We start from the raw sequence: 13,844 nt of genomic DNA on the forward strand, positions 1-13,844 counted from the left end.
CCTTTATTGATCATGAAGATCCGTCTACGACATAACTGATGGGTCTGGATCCACCGCAGTAACCATGACTACTAAACCTACTACTAACAACACTACTGATGATGATGATGATGATGATGATGATGATGATGATGATGATGATGATGATGATGATGATGATGATGATGATGATGATGATGATAATAATAATAATCAGTTTACAGATGTTCAGATGATGTTCACGAGGTACAGGGATGAGGAAGGGATTTGACATTCACGGGTGTTTACATTTTTATTTTCTTTCTTTCATGTTTTACATTACATGTTTTTTTTGTTTAGCATATATATATTTGTTTTGTAAGGTTTTAAATTAGTACACTCATTTGAGTAGTGGGAAAGGGGTAGGATTAAATGAGTGTATACTTCTTCCTACTCCTTTTCGAACATGTAAATTGAGTTATGTTTTGCTTTTGTTTATTTATATATATATTTGTACATTTAATTTCTTGATCAATGATTTGTTTTGATTTTATATTGTTTGTATTTATTTACATGTTCGAAATAAAGATTTCAAATCAAATCAGAGTTATTTGCTGATTGGAGGGTGAACATGGACATCATATTGGTAAGACATGCTGCCTTGGGTAAATGTCACGACGACCCTCACTGGTGATTAGCCCCCTGTTGCTTCTGCAGGGAGGCGGGTCCCCTGCGTCCCTGTGCGGCCCTTAACACATTGGGTGCCACGCCCCCTTCCGGGAAGTGCATCTGGCCTTGCCGTCCATTAACCCCATGTAAACGCTCACCTTGTTTGTAGAGCTAAACCTATATTTTATATTATAGCTATGGGTCTAATAACGCCGTCGATTGTCAGTGAGTCCAGTCAACGAGTCCAAAAAACTGATCCGTACATTTCCGTTTTATACCGTTTTGAATATGAATATAGTTTGGGTGCTTCTGAGTAATTCCAGGAAAAGACGCGATAATAGCGTTTTAGTGGAATCCACTAAACTAAACACGTTTTGATTTTTCGCCTGATTATCGAATCGGGGTCAGTAGTCAAAACCATCCCTACAAGCGTGTGTTTTGCCGGAGTGTTTAGGACCCGCCCCCATGCCGCAGCTCGGTAGAGAAAAGAAACGACACCGTTTCTAATGGAGTGCAATAGCGGCCAAAGGCGTTAGAAGACCGTCTGCCAGCTCAGACACATTCAGAACAGTATGCACAAGGTGCCCCGCTGAATTATGAATGGCAATAGCGATTAAAAGAAATACCGTGAGAAAAACGTAGTTCTACGTTTCCGGCACTCAACCGTCGGGCGACAGAAACGTAGTTCTACGTTAACGGCACCCAAAGGGTTAAGGCCCCTCATACATCCACCCGACACATGCCATCAGCCTCTCTGGAAGGATAGCAAGCGACTGATAAAGGGCCCTCTTGTACCGCAAAGCATCTTTTCTTTTTATGCAAAATGAAATGTCAAGTATGTCCCATTTGTCTGTTCTAATCAATCCGGGGGAAATGGCCAGATCTACAGACAGAGAATACAATCAAACCGTCTCTCTCGGTTCACATGAATAACAGATGGCGTTAATTATTCAAAATGCAAACATTTTATTTCATGCCCAGGGATGTGGGTTTGTTGCTGCTAATGAGGAAATGCCTTCTGAAATATGTGCGGTTATTATGGGATGCATGGATAGTACTGTGTGCGTTCGACATGTGTGGACGTTGACCGCGGGAAGGCGATTAACAACAATATGCCACGCAGGACCTTGAAACGACCTTCTCCTCGCCTAGAAAGATAGCGGAGGAGAGGACAGAGGAATCTGGGTCACTGACGGCCCAGGGCGAGTCGGCCAGCCAGCCTCCCTTTGATGTCTGCAAGACACTGATCTAGGTTGACTGAAGAGAAGCCCCTCCCTGTCTCATCTGTCAGAGTGAAGCCCCGCCCGTCTCATCTATCAGAGTGAAGCCCCTCCCTGTCTCATCTGTCAGAGAAAAGCCCCGCCTCTTCTCGTCTGTCAGAGCAAAGCCCCGCCCCCTCTCATCTGTCAGAGAAAAGCCCCGCCTCTTCTCGTCTGTCAGAGCAAAGCCCCGCCCCCTCTCATCTGTCAGAGCAAAGCCCCGCCTCTTCTCATCTGTCAGAGCAAAGCCCCGCCCCCTCTCATCTGTCAGAGCAAAGCCCTGCCTCTTCTCATCTGTCAGAGTGAAGCCCCACCCCCTCTCATCTGTCAGAGCAAAGCCCCGCACCTCTCATCTGTCAGAGCAAAGCCCCGCCCCCTCTCATCTGTCAGAGCAAAGCCCCGCCCCCTCTCATCTGTCAAAAGGAAGCCCCGCCCCCTCTCATCTGTCAAAAGGAAGCCCCGCCTCCTCTCATCTGTCAGAGCAAAGCCCCGCCCCCTCTCATCTGTCAGAGGGAAGCCCCCGCCCCCTCTCATCTGTCAGAGGGAAGCCCCGCCCCATCTCATATGTCAGAGTGAAGCCCCGCCCCCTCTAATCTGTCTAAGCAAAGCCCCGCCCCTCTCATCTGTCAGAGCAAAGCCCCGCCTCCTCTCATCTGTCAGAGTGAAGCCCCGCCCCCTCTTATCTGTCAGAGCAAAGCCCCGCCCCCTCTCATCTGTCAGAGTGAAGCCCCGCCTCTTCTCATCTGTCAGAGCAAAGCCCCGCCTCTTCTCATCTGTCAGAGCAAAGCCCTGCCTCTTCTCATCTGTCAGAGTGAAGCCCCGCCTCTTCTCATCTGTCAGAGTGAAGCCCCGCCTCTTCTCATCTGTCAGAGTGAAGCCCCGCCTCTTCTCATCTGTCTGAGCAAAGCCCTGCCCCCTCTCATCTGTCAGAGCAAAGCCCCGCCTCTTCTCATCTGTCAGAGCAAAGCCCCGCCTCTTCTCATCTGTCAGAACAAAGCCCCGCCTCTTCTCATCTGTCAGAGCAAAGCCCCACCTCTTCTCATCTGTCAGAACAAAGCCCCGCCTCTTCTCATCTGTCAGAACAAAGCCCCGCCTCTTCTCATCTGTCAGAGCAAAGCCCCGCCTCTTCTCATGTCAGAACAAAGCCCCGCCTCTTCTCATCTGTCAGAACAAAGCCCCGCCTCTTCTCATGTCAGAGCAAAGCCCCGCCCCCTCCCATCTGTCAGAGCAAAGCCCCACCTCTTCTCATCTGTCAGAACAAAGCCCCGCCTCTTCTCATCTGATGTCATGCGGCATCTCCCGCCCCGAGCATTTGTGAAGTTTGATCAGCGCTCAGGTCGGGTTACGTTGAGCGTTATAGATGGTGCACATCGTAAGAGAGAGGTGATCATCCATTGGGCAACAGCCAATCAGGGCTCACTACGTCATCTCCTTCAACCTCCTGCTCCTCACCTACAAGTGCCTCCATGCCCCCCCCCCCCCCCCCCCCCCCCCCCCCCCCGATACCTGTCTGATCTCCTCCACCAGCACACTTCATCCCATGGCGTCCCCTACCCTCTGGAACTCTCTCCCCCCTGAAATCCGCAATGCCCCAACCCTGGACACCTTCAAAACTGCTCTCAAAACACACCTCTTCACCAAGGCTTTTCCCCATTATTTAGTTTAGATTAGATTAGGTCCATTATCCCTTACCTGCCCTCATCCTCCCCCTTTTTCCCCTACTTCCCTAGCCCTATTCTTTGTTGCGATTGTGAAGCAACCTTGGGTTTCATGAAAGGCGCTATAGAAATTTGATCTATTATTTATTATTATTATTACGTCGGCTTAGTTGGTGACGGATGTACAGTATCCCTCAATTTATTATTATTATTTAAATGTTTTATTACGTTTATTTGAATAGGGACAGTGCACAGTATTCAACAGTAATGAGACAGTAGAGTACCACCTCTGTAAATATGCCAGTGTTAGCTGGGTAGCTAGTTCTCAACTGTAGTTGGTAAAATGGCAAAAACAGAATAGAGACATATGACATCTGCTAATCCACACATTCTTTATGGTCTGATAAAATATGAAACGTAATTGGAATGAACTGTAACATAAAAACATATGTAATTGATATAACTACTGTGCCAGTATGATGCACTGCATTGGATGAAAAGGGACGATTTGACTACAGATATCAAGACATCAAAACCTTTATTTCCCATCACCCTTCAACACAACACCACTGCACCCAGTAAGACCGCTGTAGTGTGGTAGTGAAAGGGTTAACCGTCTGTAGTGTGGTAGTAAAAAGGTTAACCTTCTATAGTGTGGTAGTGAAAGGGTTAACCTTCTGTAGTGTAGTAGTGAAAGGGTTAAACCCCGAAAACTGGAGAAACCTATTTCCCATTTCTGCCTCCAAAGATGCCGTTTCTAATTCTAACTGGTTGTCGCTCTCGCGGGGTTTCCCCTCCACATCTCTGTTTGTTGACAGTCTGCCTGCCTGTGTTTTCCTGTGCGTATTGTTTAGTGCTTATTATTGATTTATTTCCATCTTCCAGCTTCTATCTTCTACAACCCCCCCCCCCCCCTCCCCTCCCCACAAGTGTCTCGCCATAGATGAGAAGAATTGGTTCCTAATGACTTCCCTGGTGAAATAAAGGGGAAATGAAATAAAACACATAATAATAATAATAATAACAGCGCTCCAGTGCAGAGTCCGGAACGATTCAGTGGCGATTTCTTCTTCTCTCTCCAGTTCTGTGGGAGCTACGCCACCTGCGCGGGGTCTGTGAGGGTCTGTCCTACTGTCCTGCTTCCATTCTTCAGGATCCCCTCGGTGGCGGGGGGGGCGGGAGCCGGTGTCTTCAGGCCACACTGGCCGCCGCCCTCATCGTCGTCCCGCGGCTCCAGGAAGGCCACCCTCTTCCCGTCCGCCACACGTCTCTCCCTGGCGTCCGCCTCCCGGGGGTCCGAGCAGAGGAGCAGAGCGCGCCCCCCCCAGCGCCTCGCGCCCCCCCCGGCCCCCCCGCGGCACCGGCAGGGCGTGAGGTAGAGGTAGAGCAGCACCAGCACGATGCTGACCACGCAGGACGCCAGGGTGGTGAACGCCGTGTTGAAGTGCTCCCCCCCTCCCCCGCCCCCCCCGCTGCCCCCCCTCGGGCCCCCGCCCGCCGCGCTGGCGTTCCCCACCCAGACGCTCACCTCGGGGGCGTCGAAGGGCCTGGGGCGGCGCTGGCGGGCCGCCACACAGGCGTACGTCCCGGAGTCCCCCGCCTGCGCCCCGCGCACCTCCAGGGTGCCGTTGGAGAGGACCCTCAGGCGGCCGCTCGGGTCGCCGGTCGACGTGCGCAGGACCCCTCCCCCGGGCGTTACCCAGAAGACCACGGGCTCGTCCTGAAGGGGAGGAGCCAACCCCGGACATGGGACCTGTAGCCAATCCCCTGGCTCTATTTGGTAGGTGTCTCCCACGACTGGAGCGCTCGCCGCCGCGCCTTGCTGCTGCTGGCTCCCCGGGCAGTGCAGCCTCCGGCCTGCCCCCTCTCCGCCTCCCCCTCCCCTGCACGGGTACTCGCCCTGGAAGTCTACCACCGCCCGGTACTCCTTCAGGGTCCAGTACTCCAACATGGCGACGAGGGCGCAGTTACACGCCAGCGGGTTCCCGTGCAGATAGATCTCCCGCTGCCGCCGGGGGTCCAGAGAGAGGAGGCTCTGGACGGGCACCTGGAAGATCCCGTTGGCCGACAGGTCCAGGAAGGTGAGGTTGCGCGGGCCCCCCTGGTACAGCGCCTGCAGGGGGAAGGCCCGCAGTCTGTTCCCCGACAGGTACAGCCTCTCCAGGCCGCCGAGGCCCCCGAAGGCCCCCGGGTCGATCCGGCCCACCTGGTTCCCGAACAGCAGCAGCACCCGCAGCTCCGCCAGGCCGGAGAAGGTGGAGGCGTTCAGCGCGGCCAGCCGGTTGCAGGACAGGTCCAGGTGGCGCAGGCCGGGCGTGAGCGTGAAGGCGTCGGGCTCGATCTGCGCGATGGCGTTGCGGCTGAGGACCAGCGTGGCCAGGCGGGCCAGCAGACGGGCCAGCCAGTCGGTGCGCAGCAGGACCAGCGAGTTGTGGCTGAGGTCCAGTCTCCTGGCGTAGCCCGGCAGGTCGAAGGTCACCGCGGCGGACAGGTTGCAGCCGCTGCAGGAGATGATGTCACTGGCACAGATGCAGCAGCCGAGCGGGCAGGCGGACGCGGAGGAGGCGGCGGCGGGGGGGGGGGCCGAGGGGCGGGGGGAGGAGGAGGAGGACGAGCGCCAGGGCCGTGCGGAGGACCAGGTCCCGCGCGGCGGCCGGGTGCTGCGGAGCGAGCGGACGCATTCTCCGGTTCCGCCTGCGCCCCCGGGTGGGGCTCTCGGGTTACTGCCTCAGGGCCGTGTTCGCAGGGCAGCTCTGATCCCGGCTCATGTCTTTACTGCCTTCAGGAGGCGGAGGAGTGGGAGGAGGGAAAGGAGAGAAAAGAAACAAAAAAGAGGGAGATTGGAATGAAAAGCCCAAATAAAAAAAAATTATTGTCAATATTTTTTCCCTTGCAAAGTAAGTTTATCTCATCTGTCTTTCCGTTCGATTGTAAAAAAGAATTATTATTATAATAATAATCATATTTTTTTTATGTTTTAAACGGAATACAGTGTGTTACCTGTACAGCAAGTCCTGTTCAAATATCATTGCATAGGTTGAAACCCCTATCACGGCGTGTACGATAGGGGAGAGCGGCGCACGACCTAACCTGGGGGGTAAACATAAGGTTCATGGAGTTACACAGGGTCAGTGTGCTTCCAGCCACATAACCAGCCCTCTGGGCAAATGATCTCCTCGTATAGATCCAGAACCATGGATGGAGAGATAGATAAACATGTGTGTCCATGTATATTATAGCCTACTACACAATGCTAAGTTAGGTTGAAAGGTGTATTCGCTTCATACAACATATAGAATTGTATTGAATTCATTATGTTATTATTATTCAATATGTTATTATTTATTATGTTATTATTCATTATGTTTGCACCAATGATCCTTTACATTATTCATCAAAAAACGAAATATGTTAAGTTGTGCCCCGCCCTCTCCCATACTGGTATTCATGCCGTATAATATAATGTGAGAGATTGTTATGAATGTGAACTCATAAATATATATTTTAATATCTGATTGCCATGCCTGTTAAAATGATCGCACCCTCCTGTTGCTCCACCTAATAGTCTATTCTATTCTATTCCATTCTACCCTCCCCTCACAACCTCACAACAAATGACAGCAACGGACTTTTGATGGAGATCCATGAGGGTTACAAAGTAGAGAATAAACCGTTACGTACGGTAAATAAAAGAGCTTACCTGTACGTCCACCACTTCGAGGATTCAAACCGACAGCCCGGGTTCATCCGCTTTAATTTTCAAATGCGCAATTTCTTTTTAAAAGACGTTGTGTGAATGAAACTGGGTCCCGCGGTTCGATCCGAGGCAACTTCCCGTGCCGTGGTACCGAGTACCGACAAAGTGTCCTGCTGCGTCTGGTGTGTGTTCTCGGCCCACCGCAAAACGAAAGTGTTACCGGCGACAACAAGCGGGGGGCGACTGGACGGACCGCTCACCTTGCGGTCGGCTCGCAAACCACCGTGAGGGAGGAGGAGGAGCCGACCGTAAAACAAACAGCCGGGGAGCCAATCCGCTCGGTAGCCTGGACGCTGAGAGAGAGGAGGAGAGAGGAGGAGAGGAAGAGAGGAAGAGAGAGGAGGAGAGAAGAGGAGAGGAGGAGAGAGGAGGAGAGGAGGAGAGGGGAGGAGGAGAGAGGAGGAGAGAGAGGAGGAGAGGAAGAGAGAGGAGGAGAGGAGAGAGAGGAGGAGAGGAGGAGTTGTTGCGCACAGCATCAGTACCACCTCTCATTGATAAAAAATATATATTATTTAATATATAATTTTTTATCAAAACTGGCCCTTCGACATATGTCGTATTTGAGTTTTCTCTTAATTTCAAACCTTTATTTAAACTCGAAAGGCAACGGAGGTTTCCCTAATTTACAGCCACGTCGACTGTACATACAGAGTTAGGCAAAATATAGCATATCAAATCACACAGCATATCAAATCATAACAATAAGACAAAAGTAAGGATAATAAATCAATTAAAACACGTACAACTTGATTGACAAAGGTTGGAGATCAAGGTTTTAAACTCTGCAACAGAGGGGAGAATCTCAAGCTTTAAGGACTATTGGAGTTGAGTTCAGAGACACCGGGTTCGATCCGGCTGTCGGCGGCCGCCATATTAACTCAATTGGCAGAGTTAGCGGGTGGAAGTCGATGGGTGGTAATCTGGACATTGTGGACAGCGACTCCTACAGGTCGGTCAGGGCGCCTGCACAGCAAGGACAGGAAATGACAGGGGTAGTGTGTGAGCCTCCCACACGTTACACCTCGCCAATGAGAGTCCGCGCTGGCAGGTGTAAAGATGTGACAGGCTGCCTCCTCGTGTATCGGAGGGGACACGTGATGCAAGGCTTCTATCCTCCCTACAACCGGCCAGTGGGGGGCATATGCGAGCAACGTTCGAGACAGGGGAGGGGAGAATTGGCACAGCGAAATTGGGATGGGAGAAAATAGAAAAAAGAGGAGAAAAAGTGGGAAAAAAATTACTGTTGGAGTTCATTCCATGAGCTAGAGGGGCATCATAGCAAATGCAGATTTACCCTGTTCAGAGCAAACTGGACCTTAAGGACCAGCCAGTCACTAGAACGCGTTCCATAGGTACCAACATACCACTCCAATAATGATGTAATATAAGGAGGTAGCTTACCAATAATGATGTAGTATAAGGAGGTAGCTTACCAATAATGATGTAGTATAAGGAGGTAGCTTACCAATAATGATGTAGTATAAGGAGGTAGCTTACCAATAATGATGTAGTATAAGGAGGTAGCTTACCAATAATGATGTAGTATAAGGAGGTAGCTTACCAATAATGATGTAGTATAAGGAGGTAGCTTACCAATAATGATGTAGTATAAGGAGGTAGCTTACCAATAATGATGTAGTATAAAAAGGTAGCTTACCAATAATGATTAGTATACGGAGGTAGCTTACCAATAATGATGTAGTATACGTAGTGGACGTCCTGTGATGATGACCGGGAGGATGTGACCCTCTCTGCGCCGCCCCCACGCCCCATGCCTCAAATAGATCCGCCATCAGCTCTATTTTAAAATATTTCAAAATGTTCAGTTGGGGACATTAACGTGTGTTGTTTGGCCTTACGAATAAATTGTATTTGATTTTATGATTAATGATGTAGTAAGTACTGTATAAGGAGGCAGCTTACCAATAAAGGGCCTTAAAATGAACTAATACCAGTGTTATTTGTACAAACCGAGCACTGATTAAGTGTAGACGGTTGGGTCTACACAAAAAAGGGGCATTGTGATGAAAATGTCTAATTAAAGCTGACTCAGTATTGGATTGTTGGTTTGGATATTAATGAAAGCTTGGCAAGACAGGTGCAGGTCTATTCATGACCAGCCATCTGTGGTCATTAAAATACTTTAGTGCCTTGATGCCCTTTTCTTATCTTTTCTCATTCACTGTAAGAATTCAAATTGGCCTGTGATGTTTTATTGCTGACACATACGATTGTGTTGCATAAGGTTTATTGTTGAAATTATGAATGACTATAGCTGGAGACAGCCTCAAGGGCATTATAGCCTCTAAAACAGGAGTCTCAAACTCGCGGCCCACGGGCCAATTGTGGCCCGCTGGATGATATTTTGCGGCCCCCTACATAATACATTTTATGAGTTTACAATAAAGTTTCATACAAATCTTAGTCAAACCTTTAGTATTATGGATATTAAACATGCTAGCAGAGTACATGCATCCATGTTGTTGTGAACATTTTAATTAAATAAAGAAATTCCCTATCCATAGTCGCCCTGGGAAAGAATAAAATAAATTCCCTACCTACCCATGGCCTTAACTGACAACCAACAGGAAACAAACAATATTTTATTTTATGCCTAATAAAATAATGTATGACTGAAGTGATGGAGACCATGTTTGAAGGCAAACAAAAGCAAATCCTCCTCAGATAGCACAGCAACCAGAATAACTGAAATACTGGCTGGTGATTTGATTAAACAGCTTTGTGATAGAATAAAAAAATGCACAGTGCATTTCCATAGCTGTGGATGAGTCCACTGACACCACTGAGAAGCCTATGTTCTGAAGAACCGTTCATGTTCTGAAGAACTGTTCATGTTCTGAAATGTTATTGCTAAAGATTGAGAAGATTGGATCAGTTGTACTTTTTTTTGGAATACTTGAAACCCTTTTTTTGTGGAATATTTGATGCGGCCCAGCCTCACCCAGACTCTACCTCCAGCGGCCCCCAAGTAAATTGAGTTTTAGACCCCTGCTCTAAAATGAACAGATGACCGTTTTTGAAAACGGGAATGAAGCAAAATGATGCAACGTGCAAAGAAACACGTGCAATGTCTGCCTGTGAACAAGAGAGACAACCTTTCAAGTTCATTTCATTAGAGACTCGGAAAGTCACAGCGATTTCAGCTTTCAGATATGAGATCAAGTGTCAGAATGACTGCAGAGCTTTCTAATCACTTAAACTTAATTCTCACAGGACTGTACTCATCAGACAATAACACATACAGTACAGTGCCATATGAAACAGTACAAGATCATATGAAGCAGTACATATAGAAGCAAAACGGCGCTATAGGAATAAAATTGAACAGGCTGACTCCAGAGCTATGTGGCAGGGCCTCAAAACGATGACAGATTACAAAGGCACCTCCCTCAAACTGAACAGTGACATCTCCTTAGCAAATGATCTCAATACTTTCTATGCGAGGTTTGAGGCTGGGAATAACAACACCAGCCTACAAGCCACTGCAATGGAGGGGGGGGGGGTCTGCTGATGGAGACTCAGTGTTCAGGGTAACAGAACATGAGGTGAGGAGGACCTTTAAAAAAGTGAATATCAGGAAGGCAGCAGGACCGGACGGCATCCCCGGCCGCGTCCTAAAAGCCTGTGCCGACCAACTGGCCCCGGTATTCACTGACATATTTAACCTGTCCTTAGAACAGGCTGTCATCCCCACCTGTCTGAAGAAGTCCACTATCATCCCTGTACCTAAAAAATCCAAGCCTGCTCAACGACTACCGCCCTGTAGCTCTCACCTCCATAGCCATGAAGTGCTTTGAGAAGCTAGTAAAGGGCTACATCTGCTCCTCCCTCCCCATCAACTTGGACCCCCTGCAATTTGCATACCGCCCCAACAGGTCCACGGAGGACGCCATAGCCCATGTGCTACACACAGCAACATCACACCTGGACAAGAGGCAGGGGAACTATGTGAGAATGCTATTCATTGACTACAGCTCAGCATTCAATACCATAGTCCCCTCCAAACTCATAGCCAAGCTCAGGGACCTGGGCTTGAACTATGACCTCTGCCAGTGGGTCTTGGACTTCCTGACGGGCAGACCCCAGGTGGTGAGAGCAGGCAACTGCACCTCCTCATCCATCACCCTCAACATAGGGGCCCCCCAGGGCAGTGTTCTGAGTCCCCTCCTCTACTCCCTGTACACACATGACTGTGTGGCTCAGCGGAACAACAACACAATCATCAAATTTGTTGACGACACAGTAGTGGTGGGCCTGATCTCTGCAAACGACGAGAGGGCCTACCTGGAAGAGGTCAAGGTCCTGGCGGGATGGTGCCAGGAGAACAGCCTCTCCCTGAACGTCAGTAAAACAAAGGAGATGATTGTGGACTTTAGGAGGTCGGGGGTCAGGGACTACAGCCCCCTCAGCATCGATGGGGCACCGGTTGAGAGAGTGAACAGTTTTAAGTACCTCAGAGTCCACATATCCGAGGACTTGACATGGACCACACACATTGACAGTGTTGTGAAGAAGGCACGACAACGCCTCTACTTCCTCAGGCGCCTAAGGAAGTTCCAAGTCAGTCAGAAGATCCTTAAGAACTTCTACTCATGTACAATAGAGAGCATCCTGACTGGCAATATCACCTCTGGTTTGGGAATAGCACCGCACAAGACCGTAGCAGACTATAGAGAGTGGCACGTTCAGCCGAACGCACAATTGGAGGGGGGCTTCCCACTCTCCAGAACATTTACAACAAGCGGTGCAGGGGTAAGGCTAAGAGAATTATCAAGGACTCCAGCCACCCAAACAACTGCCTCTTTGAACTGCTGCGGTCAGGCAAGCGATACCGGAGTCTCATGGCAAGCACAGAAAGACTCAGAAGAAGCTTCTATCCCCAGGCCATCAGGTTGCTCAACGAACAATAACACTATGTAACAACCATCAAATGCACTCACAACACACACATCCACACGCACACACTCACTTTAAACAAACAACACACTGCAGCACCCACTCTCCACACTTTAGAACACCTAAACACACTTTATATTTATTGGTAAAGGATTTGCACTAAAACCCATACCTCAGTACACCTTACCGTAAATTGTGCCTAAATTGTACCTCATCCCATTTCTGCTTTGCACTATATAGTATATTGTATATTAGTATATTGCATAGTATATTGTATATTGTATGGTAACTCAGTTACTTCTATTCTGCATTGAACATTGTACATATGTATATACTGAACACTGTGTCTACGTACGTGACTTCTATTTTTTACTTCTATTTTACATGCTATACTATTTTATTTCATACTTATCTTTTGTCTAGCACAGTCTCTGGAGCGTAACAGAAAGAAGCATTTTGTATAAAAGTATTCTGTACTTCTGTATGACAACTATTAAAGAAACTTGATATACCATATGAAAATATATATACAAGATCATATGAAACAGTACATACATCATATCAAACAGTATATGAAACAGTACATATACAAGATCATATGAAACAGTACAAGATCATATGAAACAGTACAAGATCATATGAAACAGTACATATACAAGATCATATGAAACAGTACATACACCATATGAAAATATATATACAAGATCATATGAAACAATACATATACAAGATCATATGAAACAGTACATACACCATATGAAAATATATATACAAGATCATATGAAACAATACATATACCATATGAAAATATATATACAAAATCATATGAAACAATACATATACCATATGAAAATATATATACAAGATCATATGAAACAATACATTTACAACATAATATCAAACAGACATATACAACATAATATCAAACAGACATATACAAGATCATATATATATCACGTTCTGTACGACAAGTCATCAGGAAGGGTACAACTCTTACAGCTGAGTAGCAATGTTCATCAAACAGTGTTGAAACTTGGATGCTGCAGTGTTGAGTGCATAGTAGTAGAGACATATTAGTATAGTAGGTAGTAGTAGTATAAGGAAGGTTATTTAGTGGAATAAATTATAAATAGTGGAGTGCATGATTTCATATGATCTTGTATATGTTGTGATATATATACATATATCACAACATATACAAGATCATATGAAATCATGCACTCCACTATTTATAATACACACACACACACACACACACACACACACACACACACACACACACACACACACACACACACACACACACACACACACACACACACACACATGCACTGAGTCGCCCGTTGTCCTTCCCCCCAAGGACATCCGGGAGCAGACTGCAGCGTGCGCCGCGCCCGGGGACCAATCCAAGTGCTCCTGTCCGTCTTCGTTAGGGGCGCCGACAGCGTTAGCGATCTGTTCTGCATGGTTTTCCATTGGTTTCATCTTATCGGGGGGGAAACCCTTAGCGCACGGGGAGAACATGCAAACTCCACACAGAAAGGCCTGGGAGATACCCCACCTGGGTACCTGGCAACGCGGAAACCATGGTCCCCAAGCGGGAATCGAACCCTGGACCTTCTAGCT

General features: G+C 48.0%; 1 protein-coding gene across 1 annotated transcript in view; it reads right to left on the bottom strand.

The window, feature by feature from the left end:
- Positions 1–4,505: 4,505 nt before the first annotated feature.
- The window catches only part of LOC311241964 (amphoterin-induced protein 2-like), a gene marked incomplete at its 5' end in the record, with an annotated part of 38,060 nt that continues 28,721 nt past the window's right edge, over positions 4,506–13,844 (bottom strand). The window contains 2 exons of the mRNA XM_084330922.1: positions 4,506–6,267; positions 7,502–7,594. Of these exons, the coding sequence (XP_084187048.1) occupies positions 4,638–6,267; positions 7,502–7,594 (1,723 nt within the window). The 3' untranslated portion in view covers positions 4,506–4,637. The remainder of the gene's footprint in view (positions 6,268–7,501; positions 7,595–13,844) is intronic.

The sequence above is a fragment of the Notolepis coatsorum genome (assembly GCF_963971535.1).
Source record: "Notolepis coatsorum genome assembly, chromosome: 15".
NCBI classification, from domain to species: Eukaryota; Metazoa; Chordata; class Actinopteri; order Aulopiformes; family Paralepididae; genus Notolepis; species Notolepis coatsorum.